This window comes from Stigmatopora argus, chromosome 7 (assembly GCF_051989625.1).
Source record: "Stigmatopora argus isolate UIUO_Sarg chromosome 7, RoL_Sarg_1.0, whole genome shotgun sequence".
In the NCBI taxonomy this organism is placed as follows: Eukaryota; Metazoa; Chordata; class Actinopteri; order Syngnathiformes; family Syngnathidae; genus Stigmatopora; species Stigmatopora argus.
Genome location: NC_135393.1, coordinates 10518694 through 10541351, shown reverse-complemented (window position 1 = coordinate 10541351; position 22658 = coordinate 10518694). Strand labels below are relative to the sequence as shown.

General features: G+C 39.3%; 1 protein-coding gene across 11 annotated transcripts in view; it reads right to left on the bottom strand.

Moving 5' to 3' along the window:
- Positions 1-19125: 19125 nt before the first annotated feature.
- Positions 19126-22658, bottom strand: part of adgrl3.1 (adhesion G protein-coupled receptor L3.1) — a 110923-nt gene continuing 107390 nt past the window's right edge. For 7 of the 11 annotated variants that reach the window (XM_077606151.1, XM_077606159.1, XM_077606148.1 and 4 more), the window contains 2 exons: positions 22025-22327; positions 19126-21533 (listed from right to left, as the gene is read on the bottom strand). In XM_077606151.1, coding sequence (XP_077462277.1) covers positions 20893-21533; positions 22025-22327 — 944 coding nt within the window. In that variant the 3' untranslated portion in view covers positions 19126-20892. The remainder of the gene's footprint in view (positions 21534-22024; positions 22328-22658) is intronic. The other 4 variants (XM_077606152.1, XM_077606156.1, XM_077606157.1 and 1 more) reach the window with 1 other exon arrangement.

Here is a 22658-nt window from a genome sequence, read left to right as displayed (position 1 = left end):
TTTGTATAGAATCCAAGTTTATTTTGGACTACTTATTTATTGATTTATTTGTCCATCTGCTGTTATTTGTGCACTATGTAGTGAAAGCTTTAAATCTCATTATAATTGTATAATGACAATAAAAGCATTCAATTCAAACTGATCACTGAGCAGCATGAGCATATAGCAGTAAAAACAATCATTCAGACACACATTTACAACCCTGCATCATTTAAATTCCAATCCGATTAACATTATGTCTATTTTTTGGGATGTAGGAGAATAACTGACACTCACACCTTGAACGTCAAAAGTTGGAGACCAATATGTTAGCGCGTGACAGCTGTTGCCAAACATTTGAAGACAAGCAACAGCTTGCCCATAGTTTGGGAGCATTAAGAATATTGTTATACTGCACTATAGTATACATATTTGATGTGCTAACCACCCTCTCTCATTTTATAAAAAACAACATTTTAAAGTGGATGTGTAAAGATTTTATACCAAATGTGTATTTTAAAAAAAGAGTCAGGTGCAAATATCTTACTGATGAATTTAGCTTTCACAAGTCATGAGATGTAATAGTCTCCCTTGGAGTCGGGCGGCAGAGATTGATGAGCTCTGGTTGGTTCAGAGTCAGCATTTTTATTCACGCCAAATATATTCAATGGCTAATCCATGGCCCCCTGGAATCTAAGCAGGTTAGTCCAAAACAAACTTGGGAAAATGCATCATTATGGGTCTCACTCACACATTGCATGAGGCTGTTTTAAATTTACAACACTAATGGTCCTTGTGCCAGTATTGACTGGAATTGTTGACTATTTTGCCGGAGTTTGTTTTTCCATGACGGTCCGATAGAAGAGTGGTTAGGGGGTAGGCTTCACAATTCCAAGATTGAGGTTTCTTTCCATATGGCGTATGCATGTTCTCCCCTGGGCTAAGCGTGGTTTTCTCTGGGTACTCCGGTTTCCTCCTACACTCCAAAAACATGAATGATAAGCTGTTTGAACACTCTAAATTGTCCTTTGGCATGAACGTGAGTGTGACTGCTTCTTTGTCTCATTGTTCCCTGCGATTGGCTGGCCATTAATTCAGGGTGTCCACCGCCTGATGCCCATAGTTGGCTGGGATAGGCTCCAGCACCCCCCGTGACTCTTTTCAGGATAAGCGGTACGGAAAAGGAATGAATCTTATCTGATAAGAGGGGAATAATTACTACTTCTATTTCAATTCATAACATTTTGAGTAAAAAATGCTGAATTACTAAAAATATTGCCACCTTTTGATTAAAGGCTTTTTTGTCTAGTATAATGTGTGAAGAGCAGATTGAGTAGCTGGTTGCAGTATGACTATGCTGCATTTGCAATGGAAATATAATGCGAAATATAATTTGTTTTAATCACGAGATTGTGTTTGTTTTACCACGTCTTGTGATGTGACCAATACCCCAAATACTTGGTTGAGTGTACTTAAATTTCTGTTCCTTAGATGGCAGTAGCACTGCGTTCGACCAGCTGCAGAAAGCCAAATGAGTCATAGGCCACAAAAGAGCAGCAACTATTGAAACCAGACGGACAGAGGCGACTAAAAAAAATGTTCCACCTGCTCTACTGGCCTAGGTCTCAGGGATGCAACTTATCTGTTAACCTTCCAGGATAAAAGCATCCTGGTTTCACCTGCTCAAGATAGTAAAATGGATCACGACACAAGATGCACGTTTTATGGAGGAGGCATAAAAGGCCTGTTGTGCTATCATAATACGAAGGTGGCGATCCTAGGCTAAATCAGGCAATTTAGAAAGGAGGACCCAACACCTATTATCGATTTTGGTGTAAGCTGTGAGGAGGTTGGTGGGGCTTATGTAAGACAGCATAAGCACTAGCAGGCTGGTGTGAAATGTTCTTTTCAGAGGCACTTTCTTCAAGCTTCCAGTACATTCTCTTCATCATAGCGAGTGGCTACCCACAATCTTAGAGGTTGAAGTCAAACTATACTGAATGGAGTCAGGCCCACGGTAATCATGGGGGGCATGGCTTCTTACCGAAACAGAAAGTTATTAGTTCAAGTCCTGGGGCTTTATGTACGAACATTTTTGTTTATTTTCAACTGACACATGGCGTACACTCAAACCAGAAAAAAATTGGGATATTAAAAAGATTTTTTTAAATGATTTAATAAGTCATCACATCTCATCTCATTTTCTGAACCACTTTATCCTCATTAGGGTCGCGGGGGTGCTGGAGCCAATCCCAGCTGTCTCCGGGCCAGAGGCGGTTTAAGGCATACTCAATCAATTTTTATCCAGCTAACACGAGATTTCACCAATCTGAGGTGCATAAACCTTGTTTCTTTGTACCCTCTCTAAGGGATGGTTGCTGGAGGTCTTGGGGACCACCCTGAGTCGTGCCGGGCCCCTCTCAGCAGCCAGTCAGAGTGGGTTCACGTATGACTAGGGAGAACTAGTAGGAACGATTCCTATTCTCCATGTGTGAGCACAGGTTTTAAAAAAAATGAATTCCATGTCATTTTATTTTTGATGTTGTGATTATAATTGCTAGCCATTCTTCTCTTAGTTTGCTTTAGATAAATAATTTTAATAGAGTGGGTAGACATTGAAAATAAGGACCCGGAGTCCACATTTTATTATTCCAATTTAGCCCTTGACCATGTGAAAAATATGTGTGAGAGAGACCGGGAGAAAAAAAAGTGTGTCGTTGGATGCGGATTCAGCTTGTCCTCCTACAGTCTGTCACCAGTTGGTCCTTTTTCTTTATCACATAAATAAGATCCAAATCCGCAAATTTCGCCTGAGAATTGTTGACAATCATTGCCAAATGAAACAGAAAACAGACTATATCAAATGTTGTTTCGTGATGCCTGTGTGTTTGTTTGTTTTTATTTTCCAGAGGAAATTTTCAGCAATACATCTATTTCCTCTGCCAGCTGGGACTGTGCAAAACACAAGACAATGCACAACAGCAAATAAGCCATGCTTGATGTATTCCTTCTCTGCTATCTGCTCTCTCGCTCTATTTCCTTCACTGCTCTCTGAGCTTGCTTGCTTTTTGACAAGTTATTATTTGAGTTACAACCACTAATGATTATGCTGTCCAAACTCACAGGTAGTGTGTAATAAAATATTGATTTTGCCGCCAAGAAGTGGCTTTTTCTAAAATTCCTCCACACGTCTCCCATCGGTAAACACCACTTTTCTTAAATGTACATGCACAAAATTTAGGTTTTTGTTGTTTGAATTGCTGCAGTAAAAAGTAACATCTTCGTAACTTCAACTGCAGTAGATGGGGAGGTTGCCCATGGTTGGGTGAGAGGGTTGTGCAAGTGAAGAAAGAGTTTCAGAATTGGTTCCTATGACAACAATGACACAACGGGTCTTAGAATCACAGAATTGCAGTAAAATTATTGACTTTTTTAGAGAAATTCCAAATGACTTAACTGGGAGCACAATGTGAAAATTGAACAAGTAGACTAAAAGGGTTAAAAGAACCAGACCGCAGATTGCATTATATGGAGAAATAAAAAATAAAAAAACATACATGAACTGATGGAGATTTACTTGAATTTTCAAACGCACTCTCCTTTTCACACACACACACACACACACACACACACACACACACACACACACACACACACACACACACACACACACACACACACACACACACGCACGCACACACACACACACACACACACACACACACACACGAACACAGCATGCACACCAATGCACACACTTAGAATTTGAACTGTCATTCATATAGTCCAGGGTAGCTAATTTATAGATATAGAGTCAGATGCACCATTACATAACCCAGATAGTTATTCAATAAAAATTTAAAATACATAACAAAATATACCAGATTTTTATTTTATTTTCAAATTCAGAACAACAATCAATTATTTTATGATTTTATCCTAAAATAGTCTGGCATAATGCTAGTGGCATCTTAATATTACTGTACCTAACATCAAACTAAAGGTATAGTCAGGTATGCACTAAATTGTACGCAAGTTTGCATGTGCAATAACAGTCTCTACACTACACCAAATTCCCTGTGCCACCGTGTAGCTATGCACGAAACGATTTGCATCTATTTTTTTTTCAATGAGGGGTGGAAGCAGAGGCAGTCCTGGGTAATTTTGCACCCTTTGGCGGACAACCATTTGAATAATATGGGTGTATCTAGGCCAAATATTTCACTTTTAAATCCTATTCATATGTTCTAATAGTCAGGCACCCACTGTTCGGGGAATATGGTATTTAAAAAACCTGCCCGTAAAGACATACTTTTAAGGTTACTTTAAAAATATCCATTTGTTCTTACATACGAATGTAATGTATAATACTTTTTAATCAATTATATACAAACTATAGAAATACAACAGTATGCAGCACTAATTTGAATGCCATGACAGTGCTCAAATGGTTTAATAAATTGTCTTATTGCTTCTGCATAGCGCTTTTAGGATAGGATCGCAGGGCACAAGGAGTCGGACAACCATGCACACACGTATACCTAGGGGCAATGTGTGTGAAAATGTAACTATGCCTTCAAAAGAGATGACCACTGCTGCTGATGTATATATACAAAATGTTAATGCAGCTCAGTGTTAGCAATCATTCACACTTGAGTATCACAGGAAAGAAGTGGAGAAAATATGGCAGTCATGTTAGTGTGTTTGTGTTCTCCAACCCCTTAGATAAAAAGCTCAAGTTTGATAGAAAAACATGAATTGCTGCACCTATAAAAACTATTTTAGTACTGATGCATGTATATCATATTTTATCTTTGAAGGAGGCTTTCCTTCCAGAGCATAAGTTTTGAAAACTTAGTTTTCAACACTGGATGGACAGATTGCAAAAGACAGACAGACTGACAGAGGTACAGCTTTATGCATGGAAGGACAAATTAGGAATGGTAGGATTGACTAGGGGTGGCCCGGTGGTGCGAGTGGTTAGCACATCAGCCTCACAGCTCTGGCTGGGGTCCTGGGTTCAAATCCAGGTCATGTCCACCTGTGTGGATACATTGGATACATTTATGGACTTTTGGCTAATCTTAGTCTCCCAAGAGACACCTGCAAACAAGAGAGGTAAAAGTAATACTTCCAACTTAGACACACACACACCTCGGAAATGAATCAGGGATGGTTAATTAAGAGAAAATATACTCTCAAGAAGATGCTCTTGACTTGGCTGTGCTGCATGAGAAATCTAAAGGGCCTCTTTGATATACTTTGTCACCCCCAAAACAGAAAAAAAGATGTATTTAGTGTATGACCCAGAGGCTCAATGATGAAAGGGTTACAACTATACTGCAGGTCCTTAAATGGCTAACCATTATGAATATAAACATTGGATATCATACGCAATCACATTGAAAAAAATACAGAATATGGAACACAAGTACAGTGAAATAAAAAGTGAGAGATAGTAAGGGAGCTAACAAATGTGCTATACCCCAAAGCACCTCACACCTAGTTCCCTAACAAATTGTCTCAGCAACCTTCACGACCTGAGTGTGCTATTAATTCGATAGTAAGTACTAGCTATTTGCACCATTTAAAAGCCACACTTCTGTTGCGGTTGTGGCCATTAAACTGCATTTCTACTGTGAGTCATGGGGCGGTGGAAGTGAGGCAAGATATCCAAAGCCTCTAAAACGGAAAAGAGAGATAGAAAGAGAGAAGGATTCAAAATATTATATCATTTAGGGAATTTAAATAATAAAAATTAAATAAAATGAATTCCAAATTTGAATTTGGAATAGGAACAACGTGAAATTGTTTTGATTATTGTCTCATTACAATGGATGAGCATTTTTGAAGTGGAAAATGTAAAATAATGCATGAAGTAAAATTGTGTTCTTATCCACATATGAATGAGACAAGTCTGGACTCGAAAAACAAATAAATAAATAAATAAAGAAAAATACAGATTCGGACTGTTCACGCTGCATGAAAAATATCAGATGTGTGTTGCATATGGGCAAAGAAATCATAATTCATCTGCAGTGTGAACATAGCCCACCGTAAGTATCCATTTCTCTTCCCCTCTCTCTCTCTCCTCTCTCTCCTCACTTTCTCTCTATCCTCTCTTTCTTCTTTCTCTCTCTGTCTCACTCTCTCACACGCAGATACACACATGTATGGGGACACACCTACACACAGTCTTTCATTTCCTCACACTTCGAGCAATCTTTTCAGACTCACTTCCTTGATTCAGATCTTTGATCCCTCCATTTATGAACACTTTATTGAGAAGCAGAGAGGTGGCAGAAGAACAGACGTAATTGCCTACGGGGATAAGTTATTGGAAAATGGATGAATTGCTTTCTTTGGATAAGGGCTGCGAGAGTGTCAGGAATAAAGTAGGCTCCTTAATAACGCTGAAGGTCAGGTGCGGGGATGTTGGGAAGCCATTTCTTTATGTGACTGCAGTATTGTGGTGGTGGCAGTGGGATGAATAAACACAAAGCAGCTTTCTCCCTCTCTGCTATTGCATATGTAATTTATCAGTGTGTCTCAGAGGGTGGGGGGTATGCGTGTGTGTGTTTGAAGGTTCAGGTGTGTTTTAGGACTGCTGATATTGTTCTTCCAACCCACGAGGCTTGACTTCAGAAGGTCGCAGCATTTTTTTTTGATTGCATTATTCAAGTTTGTATCCATGGTTGCAAACAAAATGTCCGGTCGGTTGTTTTTGTTGTCTGTATACGTTAAAAAATATGGAGTAAACTTTTGCAATGCAGCAGAAAGAAATGCAAAAATATTACTCTATATCAAATGTAGACGGTGAATTATCACTTGCTTGATTTCTCATGTCTTAGTTTTAACCAATATTGTTACATTGTACAATTTAGATCCTTAGAGGTACTTTCACAATATTTCCAATCATACATTTTACACTAAAGCACTTGAGGTGACTGTATCGGATCAGCACTGAGTTATTATGATGGGTTCTAAAATAGAAATTTAAAAGGGAATCATGCTTATTTTTCCACCTTTTATTGGCAATATTCTCACAATGTTTTTGTCCCTAACAATTACTGTGTCAGACCATACTCTGAAAAATCTAGTATGCTGCAGTCTTGCTAAGAATGTGACAGATACTGTCGAGATGGGAAGCAAATCTGTTACACAGCATGACACGAGGCATCCATTATTTCTGTTTACCCCAACACAACATGTCAAAATCTTGATCTTCGCACAGTTCTGTAACAGGACCACTTTTGATCGATGTTTGGGAAGGAAGAGCCAGAATACAATTAAAATCTAAAGGCATTTGGTCATGCAGGGTATGCCGAACTATAGCTTTTACAAATGTTCTAGACCAGTGGTTCTTAACCTTGTTGGAGCTACCGAGCCCCACCAGGTTCATATGCGCCTTCACCGAACCCCACCATTTTCATATGCGCATTCATCGAACCCTACTTAAGTGTAAAATAAAATATGATTTTTTTCAAATTCAAGATATATAAATTCCTTGCAGCACTGATTGGCCAAGTAATGTCACGTGATCATCTGCAGCCAGAGATGGTCAAGCAGGGCATGCTATGGTGAATAGACATGATGAGTCGATGTGTCTTGATCTCCGTGGCAGAGGCTCCACCGAACACCTGAGACCGACTCGCCGAACCCCTAAGGTTCGATCGAACCCAGGTTAACAACCACTGTTTTAGACTATAGTTACATTCAGAATATGCACAATGCAAGACACTTTTATACAGAAACGACAAACAGACCATCCGCCAAAAACAGAGGAGGTCTATGACATCACTTTCCCCCCCACCTGCAGCGATGTTCTCTCATCTTGCCCTAGTAGAATTTAGCCACTTGAGACTCCCAATACCCCAACAGCTGTCATTTCCTCTCAGGCTCGGGTGACGGAAACAATTCTTTCAAGGCTGCCATTACAACAGTCGGGAGCACTAATGAACCGTGCTGTAGCAGTGACCTTGATAACGACCCTGCAGTGGTTAAACGCCTGGGACTCTCTCCCAATCAGTTTAAAGCGAAGAAGACCCTTGGATGAGAGGCATATTGTCTTTCGGAGCAAGCTCTTCATTTGACCATCCTCGGGGATTTTTGGCATGTAGCGATGATCATTTTAAGTTTCTTTGATGGATGAGGCTCATTTAAAAATAAACTACTAAAATTTAGTGCTGATGATAACATTGAATCTATGATGTGGTGAACAGAAAAAGAAAACATTTCTCTCTAATTAACATTAAATACAGGGTATATCTCTTCATACACAGTCAGTTAGTTAGTCAATCAAATCTACATTCATGCAAATATGGGTTTGGCATTGGTGAATTTATGGTGCTTTTTGTCGAATATGTCCAATTTGCTTGGAGAGGAGGAAGTCGGGGCTTCCCTGCTGAAACTGTTGCCCCTGTGATCCTTATCTGATAAAGCAGAAGTAATGTGATAACGCACATAATATCATAGATGTGATCAAGATGGAAAGCCATTTGCCCATTTCATAAGGTAAGCAAACCTTTCATCTGACCGGAAGGTCTGCTTGCTGTTCCTCATATCAAGCAAGCATGCACCAACATTAGAACTTGAGCTAAACATGCAGCCGATGAGCTGTTCTCATGTCTCCAGCAGTGCAAAACAGCGTTTTTCAAATTCACCTCACAGCATGCGTTCAAATTACAATTCCCCTAACTGACTGCATTTGGGTGCAAGTCTAGCAATAATAATAATAATAACATATTTCATTTCAAAGCACCTTTCTGAGGACACTTTTCAACCAAATTTACACAGAGATACAAAAAAAAAATGCCAACAGAGCACACATTAAATGCAAAATTAAAGCAACAGGAAGGGGTTATGAGACAATCAGTCGACACATTGAATTAGTTGCCAGCCAATCGCAGAGCAGAAGGAGAAAAACAACAATTCATGCACACAGTCATACATAAGGACATTTTAGAGTGTTCAATCAGCCTACCATGCATGTTTTGGGATGTGGGAGGAAACCGGAGTACCCGAAGAAAATCCATGGTGGCAGGGGAGAACATGTGATTGAGATTGGTGGAAAACCAAATGTAATGATTTGTAAACTGTATCTAATAGATCAATGCTGAATATGAATGTAGAACACACAGGAGGTGTTAAAAGAATAGAGTAAAGAGTAAATACAAACTTTGAAAAGAGACCCCTTAAATTAACAGTATACATAATGTATCACATGCTCGACTTGGTGGTGGCTCAGTGATCTGGCCCAGGTTTCATTCCCCCATGTGCGATTTGTGTTCGGGAAGGGTGTCCGGCTTAAAATTTGGGCGAAATCTAAAAGGCGAGTCTATGGTTTCCCTTTGGCAACCCCTGAAGGGATAAGCCAAAAGTCGACCACCACTGTATAACATGCTCATAAAACGTTTGCCGGCAAGGGATCTCACATTCTAAAACGAGAGTACAATTACAACTCAGAGGATATCCATTAACATACAAGTAGATACCGGAATGCTTGCTTTTTGTACTTTCACATATTTTCAAACCAACTCTATAAGAGTTGCACACAGGGAAAGTAGGACAAAGTGTTCTGGCAACAGAAATGGAGAAAATCTAAGCATTTGGCAGACGTGGTGGGAAACATGGAGGCTAGCAAGCAGTTCTAAAGCCGTTTCAGTGGTTGATAGCGGGTGTTGTCTATCTGTGGCAAGGTTTTCGTCCTGCATACAGAGAAATGGAGGAAGAAAAATGGGCTAAATTTGGACCTTTCCGATGAGAATCTTTTTCTTGGATGTAACAGGATGTATGGAGGGCACGAAAGAGACAGTGAAGTGGAAAAAGCAAGTAGTGGAGCTGGAAATAGGATGTTCAGAGGTAAAGAGGATAAGACAAGAGAGCAAGTGAAAGAAAATGCTGATAGTGAGGTGGGGGGAAAAGTAGTTGAAGGAACTAGTGCAAAGAGTAGTTCCTTTTTTGGTGCTTCTTATTAGACATAGCATTCAACCAACATGCACACTTTTCCCTCATGGGAATTTAGCTTTTGGTGTGGTGTGTTTGGTTAAATGTGTCTGCATATATGTGCTGGCAGGATTCTAAACAGGTGCATATGAAAAAAAAGAATGAAAGATCTTTAAGGCAAGTATCGCCATGTCTCCGTGTGATTGTGTGGATGTGCATATAGTTTGTGCTTAAGTGTTTAGTCAAAAGAGTGCTCGTAATAAGACAATGCATCAAATCTTACGAACTTATGAAGAATAAGTCATATGAAAACTGTACATGGGTACACAGACTGCACACAGAATGCATGTCACTAGTATGTACGTCATAACAAATGTAAAAAAAATATTTTTTCTTCAATAAACTGCCCCTGCACTTTTCCTGAAAGCTTTCGGACACACTTTTTAGCTTTATTATTATGCTCAGGTCTCTCTGTTGAACAGCGGGAACAAGTCACCTTTCACAATGATCTGAGCCCCAATTGTTAAACCTCACACATAATTGAGACCTGCTACAGTATGACATTGATGAGTGCAAGGTCCCAAAGCTTCATTCATTACTTAATAGAGATGCATGATGTATCATGAGAACGGTCTTGTGAGGGTTGTCCAGTTTACAATTGGGAGAAAACTGTTCATAAAATGAACTAAAATATGTTTCTTTTCATTTCAGGTTTATGTGGAACTGAAGAGAATGATCCAAATTAATGAATAGCATGCTTCTGGACATTCAGCATGTGCCCCTCATTTTCTGAACCGCTTTATCCTCATTAGGGTCACGGGGGGTGCTGGAGCCAATCCCAGCTGTCTCCGGGCAAAGGGCGGGGGGCACCCTGAATCGGTGGCCAGCCAATCGCAGGGCACAAGGAGATGGACAACCATGCACACCCACAGCCAAATCTATGTTCTGCCCGGCCCTGCGTGGGTTTTCTCTGGTTACTCCGGTTTCCTCCCACATTTCAAAGACATGCATGTGTGTGTGTGTCCAAGTGTTTCTTTATCCTTTTGTAATATTGTTATTAATATTAATATATTGTTAAGAAATCAGCCATTGTCACTGAACCTGACTCCTCATTCAGGCAGGTCCTGGGATGATTTGTAGTAAGTTCATAGCAATCAAAGGTTGAACTGCCTTCGGATTTAAGGCAAGAGCAAACATATGTGTGTGAGGATGTACAAGCACGTGTTCGTGCATAGCAATGAAGAGTAATTGAGGTTCCTTGGTCCTGTATTTTGATCAGGCCACCGATGGTGCATGCGGTTGTCGTGGAAACCTTTGTTTGAACATGGTAGTACGAGGATCTTCATTCCTGCACTCGTGCACTCCTCTACCTGGCTCACTTGGCGCTGTCATAGCAGCATAATCTTTTTCATCGGTGAATTGAAAAGAGGCATCAAATACATAATGAAGTGTCCTTGGATGCTTCATCAAAAAGCTAACTTTTTAATCATTTTCCTGCCTCAGGTTTTTACCAGCAGGAGGCAGGGGTTTCAACTTTCGGCACATTTGGAAATAATAAAATGAATGATCAGAAAGATGCATGAATCCAGATGAAGAGGACGTACACAAAAAAAGCTGAAAATACACTGCTAGAACCTGGGTGCCCTCATGCTGAGAGAATGTTGGTAAATTGCAAAAATTCGCGTGGTGCATTGCAGCTTATACATTTGAATGGTTCTTAAATTACATTTTAAATTTAGATGAGGTGTTGCAGTTAGCTGACAAATGTGTTGTCCTGCTCACTGAGGGAGGGAATGTGCAATTGTCGCCAAGTCTTTTATCAGTAGCAAACAAGGTAGCCTATCAGAATTCAAGAAGTCACATTTCTGTTCATTTCAACTATTCTAAGCATCCTTTTTTTGAAAATGATGTGTGCGTGTGTGTCAGCTTTGTGAGCTGTATAAAATTAATTAACATCTTTCATTCAGGCACATCCTTTATAGCAGGTAATCATGCCCTCAGAAATGTAATCAAATATGATGTTTGATGATTCTGCCACTATTTAATGTGCAAACTCCAACATTTACGCACCCGCTTCTCGCACACAAGTACCTGTTGGTTATTGTCAATACTCTACTGAACCCTCCCAGTGCACTGACTCTATGCAAATAGAAATCCATGCAAATAATGCACGTACTAGCAAGAAGGAAATATGAGCATGTGAACGTTTGGACCCAATTTTCAGCCCCACAACTACTGAGCCAAGCACTTCACAAGTATGCTCAGTATTCATACAGTCACCACTTTATTGGAAGCTAAAAAGATCCTTTATGCTCCCTAAAGCTGCCTGGAGTTTCGATATTTACCACAGCAGTGCTTCATATACAGTACGGTATCTATAATAAAGAGAGTGCATCACATTCCCTGTCAAAATTATTTGGTTTTCCTTATGGGCTGGAACCTAAATTATTCAGGAAATGTAATTAAATCACATTGTTTTCAATCAGATAAAATAGCAATTTTGAGGTGAGGGTATAGAATTCTGTGCATTGGGTTGTGACAAATGATCAATTAATCTTAATCACACTTTCACGGTGACATGAGAACACCTTTACAGAGGAGGGAACATTCCTATAGTTTTCTTATGCTGATTTCTCCAAATTAGGACATTTAAAGGGTTGAACTTGTAAAAGTGCGTTGGGAATTGCACTTAACATTCAAACTGAATAAGCTGAAATTTCATTTCACAAAGATAGAAATTTATTAAGCACACATCTGCCTAAAAATCCTGCTAGTTCAGCCTACATTTAGAAAATAAATACTGTATAATAATACAGCCACAAAGTGATAAAAAAGGCCAATGGCCTTTAATGAGAAAGTGTTTGTTGTGAATAGATAATTTGAATGATAATGATGATTCAAGCAGTTTAAATTCATCTAAAACTATATCAACAGAAACTGTCATTGTATTTGCATTTACCATGGATATATTTTAGGTATTGCAAACCACAAACTGGAAACAAAAAAAAAGCCCAGCATTAATCATTTCATCTTAATTGTATTTTTTGCAAGTATACAGGCATGTTTACAGAAAATGTGGATTCCCAATTTGTAGGGCCTTGGGGGGACTTAAACCTTTCCTGTTTTATTATTATCTTGGTGATAGATATTTTATTCTTGTATTATCTTATTAGACTGCAAAAATCCACCTAATGAACTGTCAAGATAATGTAAAGTACAGCGATAATGAGTGGAATCCGCTGCGCTGGACATGTACTCATATCATAAAAACAACATGCAACATGTAAATCAACCTTACATATTGGACAGTACAAGAGTAAAGCACAATTATAGCAGCACAAATACACACATTGGTTGTCAATGATGAAACAAAACATACACAACAAAATAGCATATTGTACAGTACAAGCGTAAAGCACAATTATAGCAGCACGAATACACTCATAGGTTGTCAATGGTAAAACAAAACATACACAACAAAATAGATGCACAGAGTGAATGTGAAGTCAAGGAAATATCAAAATAAAAATAAAGTCAAATTTCCCTCCACACTATTTAGCTACTTTTTTTGTTATATTTGGCCTGCTTTTGTGTTCGCTAGCCAAAGACACTGCACTCGCTGGGGCTGCCTAAAATGTAACTGTTCTTCATTACTAATTAGAGGAAAAAGGGAGACTGACACCTTGGTCTATGGTGAGGAAAAAAAAACAGAATGCTCACCCTAACACTTTCAACTAGGATTCATCCTCACGTTTTCAGTTTTACTTTAACATTTTGTGTCATCTCACCTTGTATTTCCACCTCCCTGACACTATTTTCACTTTCTTGGAAGCAGAAGTTGTTCTAAAACATTTCCCGTTCTCTATTTTAAGATCAATTTTTCAATCCAACATGAAAAATAATCTGACAGAAGTCTATATTTCTATCACATAGTTTTTGTCAGCCATGTTCTAAGCAGGCATACAAACAAATATACAACTTTTTGTCAAAGGCTTCCAATAAAACATCCTTACTAATTTTAAAGAAAATAAATAAATCAACAAATAAAATATTAATTGTAAAACTATAAAAATGTGGTCCAAACCTTTTCTAATGGAAATAAAGAAAAGTAATTCTAAACACACAAAAGCAATTCATGTAGGTCCCCCTGCACTCAACAAAGGCACATTGGCAGAAGGCCAGTCTCGCTATCTATCATACACACCAGTGACAAGCTGAACACCTCCACCTCCCCCTTTGCCATCCCAGCAATAGTCTAAATGTCAGTGTTTTCTGGGCTCCTAATGTGTTCCTGAAATAGCATCTTCATTGCTGAGGCGGTGTGAAAAAGGCACGCTGGAGAAAAGGCGCAGTGAGTGTGACTCACAGCAGAGGCAGCAGAAACACTGCCATTCCAAAGCCAATTAAACATGCATGCGGGGTGTATTTGGCCTAAAAAACAGGAGCCAGGATTGATGTCCCGCATCCCCACAAACCCCTTCCCGATGCTTCACCAATTAGAGTGAATTATTCAGGGTGGCCCCTCACATACCTGTTAAGTGTTTTTCTTCCTTGCGCATTCCGTTGGAAAATTGAGGTGTGGAGACAATGAGCAGTAAGTGTGTATACACACTGAGATAGACATTGGCAATTGAAAGCAGATGAGGTTGCATTAGGACTGGCTATGCATGCACACAGAGCAGGGTGGCACACTCGGGTCAGGGCAGGGAAGCCCGTGTGCATGTTGATGTAATTCGAGATGCCAAAGGTCAGGCTGGCCATTCTAAGCAGACATGATGTGGCTACTATAAATACTAATCAGATTTCTCCCACAGTTAGATACTCTAATCAATGAAGGAATGGCCGTACTTATCTATACTATTGTGTTTGGATTCATTTGATGTTAATAGTAACCCCTGTCAATGCTGGTGTTTCCCAACCTATGTATATTGAACCATTTTACATGCTGACATGGGTGGCACGGTGAAAAATGGTTAGGGCATCGACATCACAGTTCTTGCATCAAGGGTTCGATCCCAGGTCGGTCCTCAACTGAGTGGCAGGTGGTATGGAAACTTAATGTAACGTGGATATTTTAAGACAAAAATGTAACAAAAAGTATGATAAAAATAAACCTCCAAGAGATACTGTGTGGAGATTGCATTCACTTCTGAGGTTGTACTGCGTGCTATTCAATGCAACAAGATTCCAGTTTCACTCTTGAATGGAGAAAATATTCACATTGTCCTTTTTATTGGTTAGTGGCTCGAATGGGGTAAATGGGATGGAAATCTTGAAATGCCATAGCATATATGCATGGGTTGATTTCCTGCATTGAATCAAATTCCAGTCCAGCTTTTAAATGTCATAGTTGCCTTAATTAACACAAAGAACAATGTCAGATTGGCTCATAATAGTGAGCGCCATTCTTTTCTTCGAACACTGGACTGAGTATATCAGGCTTTTAAGCAAACGGATTGGAGAGGAGTGTGCACTTTCAAATGCAATTACGTGACCTTTTATTCCAGACAAAATGTAAACATAAATATTATCATTAAAAATATGCAACAAGCGGGCTTTTATTGATTATATTTCAGCTGTATCCGATTATAATTCAATTCATGACTGTTTTAGTGCTCATATTTCAACACAAGAAACCACAAGATCCATGACTTTTTAATTAAGGTTTAGGGCAAGGGTGGGCAAACCCATCCTTAAAGACTGTTGTGGGAGCGGATTTTTGTTCTAACCGACCTAGCACAGAAGGTTTAACCAATGAGGTTTCAGCTAAAACAAGTAGCACCTGACTGCAATCCACTGATTTCCCTTGGAGGACACCAGATTGGTGAAAAGATGTCCTCTTGATGGGTTGAAACAAAAACCTGTGTATCCACTTTGCCCTGTGTAATAGTTTGGCCACCCCTGGTTTAGGGTGTCACTAATAGTACATGGGTGAGCCTACCCCGTCTAACTAGGGGTACACCTTGGACTTGTTAGTAGTGAATTGCAGGACACAGGCAAACAGAAAAGCACATTCAAATAGCGAACACAAGGACAATTCAGACTCCTCAAGTGAACTAGTCTTTGCATCTCTAGAATATGTGATGAAACCAGAGTACTGAGAAAATCCCCCACACACAGACAATATGTATCATTAAACAGCTAGGCGAATTATCGTCAAATTGTATTGCTTTAATACCGATGTTGCATGGGATTTTAAAATGCATGGCAAAATGTCGGTGAAGAATAGCTTCTCAAATTTTTATAGTCTGTGGTTTAAATGAAAATGTTCTCTTTTTTTTTTTTACTAAAGTATTTAGAAATAGCTCCAGACCACAATTATTTATAGCATTCAGTCCACTGATATTGGTTTCATTTGTTTACCTGTGCATGCAAGTGTGTCTGAGAGAGATGTCACCTTGTAAGGCATCCTGAATACTTTCCCTTGAAGGAAGGAAACAGAGAAACCAGGAAGATAAGACAGGCAGGCAGCACTAAACGATCAGAGTGTTCCAGCAGAGATATGACCCACATAGACCAGTGATCATTTAGTCAGCCCGTGACTGGCAGAGAGACAGAGGGGAGAAAACGTAGCAGGGGGAGGGCAGTTGTTAGGGGCCATCCAGACTTAGAAAGGACAGCAAAAAAGGATTCATTAAAAACAATCTTTAAATGTTTCATCTTCTTCTCTACATATCTTTAATTTATATCCGATTTTTTTCCCTCGTTTCGAATAAAAAAATGTGAAACTGAGCAACAAAGTTTAGTTCAGGAGCAAACGGCTACATAAGCAGCAACAGTCCAGCAATGCCCTCTAAGGACTGATAAAAGCGCTATTCAATTGCAGTTCAAAAAGATTTCATGTACTATTTAGCATGTTCGGCAACTACAACATGCACATTTTTTATTTGAGCAGATCTTTTTTAATGGTAAACAAGCAAGATTTATTTAACACTTCAAAGTGTTTCAAAGGTTCACATTTATCCGCTCATATACATATTGTAGGACCCATGTTTTCATTCAATGCCATCATTCATCTTTTTTTTCAACTCCAGGATCGTGTGGTTTACACAATGAAAGTTAACGACTGAAGCATGTGTCATTGATTTTTTCTGTGAATATGTGTTCAAAACTTTTGTAATACAAAACAATGCTACAGTCTTGTAAGTGGCTCCTTCTAGATGTTGGAGAATTAATCTGTATTTTTTTTCATAGGATATGGATTTCCATTATCATAAAGTGGAAATACTTGAGCCGAATGATCTGAACGTTTTAAAATTTGTCTAAAATAACGGGAGCCTTAAATGGACTGTGGAACGATTTGTCCCAAAAAATGTATAATTTCTATAGTGCTTTGCTTCAATCTGCTTCTCCTCTGGTTCACAACCTCTCAAACCTTTGAAGCAGACTCGCTCACATGGTACTTATGGCACTTGATCCATATTGAATGGTTGTTAGATACAGTGACTGTGCACCACGACACTCAACTCTCACTGAATTAGCAGTAGAAGGTATCTCTATCTGTCTGTGGGCGGGTGTTGTTATGTTCACCATCAAGTGTATAATTAAATGAATTAATTGAATAATATTACAGTTTGTGCTTACAAAACTATATATATATATATATATATATATATATATATATATATATATATATATATATATATATATATATATATATATATATATATATATATATATATATATATATATATAGGCAATCAGTACTGGTACCAATACCTTGTGCAACAATAAAAAAATACATTATTTCAAATGCTTTAGCAAATTATTGTTTGCATTGTTGCAACAAAGAAATGTAAAGGTATAACAATGTGGACAAAATTTAACAACCTAGATAGAGAAGACTATAAAAAGGAATTGTTGTCCAACCCAGTACCTCACATGTCCTCCAAAACATGTATACAATCACGAATCAATTCCTAATGGTCAACAAACGTGTAGGATGATGTGTTAGACTCCTTTATTATTTGCTTCATTTTCTTGTCGCATGCACGGTGGCCCGGGCCAATTGGTACATCGGGGAAATCCTCGGTATCTCCATGCGGTAGCCCACCCATGACTGTTTGGTCAGAGACCAAGCAATACCTCCAACATTTCCTTGGCTAACTGTAAAAAAAATGGACTGAGGAACCTTGGCTACCCTAAGGCTTACCCAGAGTAAATCCTCAAAACAGGGAGAGTGTTGCAATATTTCTCGCAGTAGCAGCAACAAAAATCTTGCCTCAGAGTCAAGATTGTCCCAGATGACCCTGTCCACCATCCAAATGATTTCTGAGAACTACTGCTGGTGTGACCAATACATAAATAGCCTATTTTTTTCCTTACTACAAATATATTAAAAGGGGCAGACTGGCCTGGGGCCACTGATGGGCCATGGTGTATTCATCATCATATTATGATTATAGTGTATATCTCATATTTGTAGTTTCCCTGGGGGAGAGAAAAAAGAGTAGCCCATTCTACTGGGCTGAAAGTTTCATTGGACACCTGCTTTGTTACCGGCTGTGGCATTAACAGGCACCAGCACAGGTTGTAAATAATGATGAAATAGTGTCTGTTGGAAACATGTTTACAGTTATATACATGTGTGATTGTGATACCTATAGCCAGTAGCAAAAACACTGCCAAACTTCCACTTGATGAAGACTTTGTTCTCTGATAAGACATTTTAGTGAGTGTTGATGTTTGTAATTATCTACACATGAGAACCTGTGGGAGAAAAAAAGAATTCAATGCAAGGGCTTCTGTAAAAACCGTGTGCAACAAGATAGTTTCTAAGAAATGTAAACATTTTGTCAGTTTGCTGTACAATTAGACATTGCATAGGTAGTTCCTTTCTTAGAATGCAATTTACAATGGCACTACTATACTTGCCTATCTATAGCAGTGAATGTTAATATGAATTGGATTTTAAATTAGTAGCAGTAAATGGTTGGATAAAGCAAGACCTTATCAGTATTAAACATAACATAGATCTATACAGAATGAATCAATTCATCATTTGTTAATGTTTCCAACTGCTAATCCAGCAAATGTCTATCCAAAATGCACATTGGCAGAAAAAGCATGTAGTCCAATAGTTGATATTTATACCTTCATCCTTCAAAAGTAGCACATAAATGACCATGTTGAAGGGCAATAACAGTGAGTGCATTTCAATCCTAATTTACATCTCTGAAAGGCAGAAGAAAAAGCCTTAAACTATGTCAGTAATTTATTTGTTGGCAAACAACTTTCACTGTTACAACAAATATTAGTTATGAGATCATTCAATTTGAAACCCATACAAAAAGAATAAATAATCAGCAATAATATCGTAATAATCAACATGATCATAATAATTTAAAATAAATGACAAACAAAAAACAACCACCTATCCCACTCTTTTTACCCCTGCATCAAGTCAACTCTTTTTCTTCCAAGCTTGCTTTTGCTTTCGCTCAACCAATAAACAGATAAATAAATAATTTCTCTCTCGGGGAACTTAGAAGGGGCTTCTGAGATACATGTGCAAGCTACTCTTAATACACTTTTGAAATTTCTCTCCTAAATAAGTAAACATCGGCTTTAACATTAGACAGTGCTGCAGTGAGCAGAATTCTTTCACTACACATTGGTGTATGAAAAAAAATCATGACATTTCTTTCATGTTTCCTTTTCAGAGAGAGATATTGCTCCCAACATTTTTTCTCCACAATAACATATTGACCAGTACAGCTAGGTGATCAAATGCGAGAATATTTGGCAATAAAAACGATATGCATCATATATATAAGTTGCTCGAAAATACCTGGTGTGTTTTTCTCACTTGTCCAGGTGCACCTCTCCTTGTGCCTAAAGAAAAGTGTTATTAAATGAAGACCAAAATGTCAAAAGACTCCACTTCCAATAGGAGCATTACCAGGAATTCCCCTCTGTTTTTCTCCCGTTTAACTACAACATGTAAAATATATAGTAACAATTTGCAAAATGTGAGCGTGGTGCCACTATAAAAGGACCAGAAAGAAGTGTGCGTAGGGTAAATGCATATTAGTCAGAGTGCTAAACTGTCTTGATAAAAGATTGTTCCTCATCCACTTCGTCGTCTGTACGTACGTGAGAACCAAAGGAGACAGTTCTGAACAGTTCCACAGACGACTGACAATAAGAATTGGTCATATGCAACAATTGTCTCTGTATTCTATACAATACATAGAAATGATTACATCATTTCTTCATGATTCTTTGATAACTGAAGACCTTTACAGAAGAAAGAAGAAACAACAAATTCAACCCACCCCATTTTTTTAAACTTATAGTCACTTGGATTTACAAGCTCTCTCCTTTGTTATTAGCAAAATAAACAGCAGCTGCAATAACTAGAACTGGCAGGAAAGAACATATGACACCAGCTTGGACACAACTCATCAGAAAACATACGAGTCGAATTTGGTTGTTTTTTTCCCACTCTTTTTCTTTTTACATCGCTCACATGACTGGCAGGAAGTGGGGGTGAGGTCTTGTCTGAAGCCAGTTGATGATGTAGCTTTGTCCTTTTCAATCACTCAAAAATGTGTCTTTTGAGTGAGAGTGACATTACAGACGCAGACGTAACTGGGAGGATAAGATGGAGGAAAAGCAGGGGTCCCCCTCGGTCGCGGTAGTAGTGGAGACTATACGATATGAAGGAGGTCCACATTACAGAACTTTCTTGTCTATTCCAAGATTCCAAATAAACACAGAATTACAGATCCCTCCCCACTCCTCTCTCTTATAGGTACAAGGTTCTACTCCTTTTTGATATCATTAAGTGTCTCCCAGCGTCACCTTCTGGTGACAATACATTCAGCCCCTGTATTATTATGTACCATAGACGTTACACGCAGGACTCAGTCCAGGGGCGGACCAACTCGGCCTGTCAGTCAACAACACACAAGTGGAAGGTTGTGAGAGTGGGCTTAGGGAGGGATAGGAGTCTCTTGGTGGGCTCTATAGACTGGTGACCAGGTGGGAAGGGTCTACTGGGGGCTCCTCAGGCGAGGAGTCAGAATCCTCCTTGCTGCTTGACACTACGTATCCATCGCTACCTCCACGGCCCATGTGGTAGTAGCTCTGAAGCTCATGAAGGTGGTTCCGGGAACCCAGGTTTGGCATGCTCTTGTAGTACACGTCATCCAACTCAGGAGCTGTGGCGCTCTTACAGGGCTGAAGTTCACTGGAGCCGTCTTCCTCGCCATCTGTTAAGCCGTTCATTTGGCCATCGGGAATATCCGTGAGAACCGGCATGCTGGTGTACAGCGAGTCTCTGTGGTTGGGGGAGTGAGTGTGCTCGTCAGTATGCTCATTGGTCAGCAGCGGGAAGAAGCTCTCACTGGCCTCCTGTGGGATGCGGCGTGGCCTTGAGTAGCTGTGTGGGGGAGGTGGTGGTGGGTGGTTGTCAGGAGGAGGGGGCCGCGGTGGCAGGAGAGGCGCGTTGGATTCCTCTCGGATTATCTCTAGACCCAGGCTCTCATCATGGGGGAATGCCGAAGGGTTGTCCAGCACCATTGGTCCACCGTCCTCTTTACTGTTGCCCATGCAGCCACTGACTCCACTGCTACTGGAGCTACTGCTACCTCCTGCCAGGCTCCCTAAAGGAAAGGCATATTAACTTCCTTATTATATTGACCCTAATAAAGTGCTGTTGATTCAAAGTAACAAATTTGCACTTCCTATTGAATCCATGAACATGGAGGTGCAAATTGAGAATTGTGGAGGGGGGGGCTTATACGCGATAAATTGTAAAATTAAAAAAATTCAAGGCAACTTTCAGGGTGGGGCTTATACACGCGGGCGGCTAATGTGCGAGTAAATACGGTACTTTTAATCCATTCAAACATTAATTGTTCTCAAAACAGCTTATATGGAAATTGATGTTGACTTTCAGTGTCAAATCAAAGTCATGAAAAGATGAAAATAATCATCTAATGAGCTGACCAACTGGTATGCTTATTTTGTCATTATTTGCCAGAAGTCACAGGTGAAATTCAAAAGAAATACTGAAGGGGAATTTCAGAGCAAATAAGTCATCAGTTGCTCAAACTATCACAGGAGAAAAAAGGAATTTGAAATGAGAGTTCACCTCCATTGGTCATGCTGCTGTTGACCAGTTTGTTCATCAAGTTGTGACTGCGTTCGCTGGTGACCCTTTCGTGATTGTTGAGATAGGAGGGGATGTAATTGGAAGTGAGCTCCTTCAAGATCTTTTTTTCCAGGGTAGTTTCTTTATGGTTGCTATGGGTGCCATAGCTGCCACTCCGGTCTAAAATTTGCACACAGTCACTCAAGTATTCGCTGCTGGCCATGTTGTAGTTGTTGCCATGGTTACCATTAAGGGGGAGTGTGTCCATGACACTGGAGTCTCTTGCATTGTTCAGGATGCCTTCTGAGATAAAAAATGGTGGTGGAAATAATAAACATACAATTCAAGTTTTATATAACCACACATTTTTTACTTAATGATATCATGCAATTTGCAGAGAAGTAGTATTGACAGGTCACAATGACATTTTTTGTCACTGTTATATTTGGTTAAAAGGGGCAATTGATTTCATGGTGAATAGTTGTTGTAATTACCAACACGAATTAGTTCAAACAAAAAAACATTCCTTTTTATATTATTTCTAATGACAGTGAGAAATACCTAGCTAAAATTACTCTGAACATTGCTTCCAGATAACAGTTAATTTACCGCTAGAGATTTGACACGAAGCACT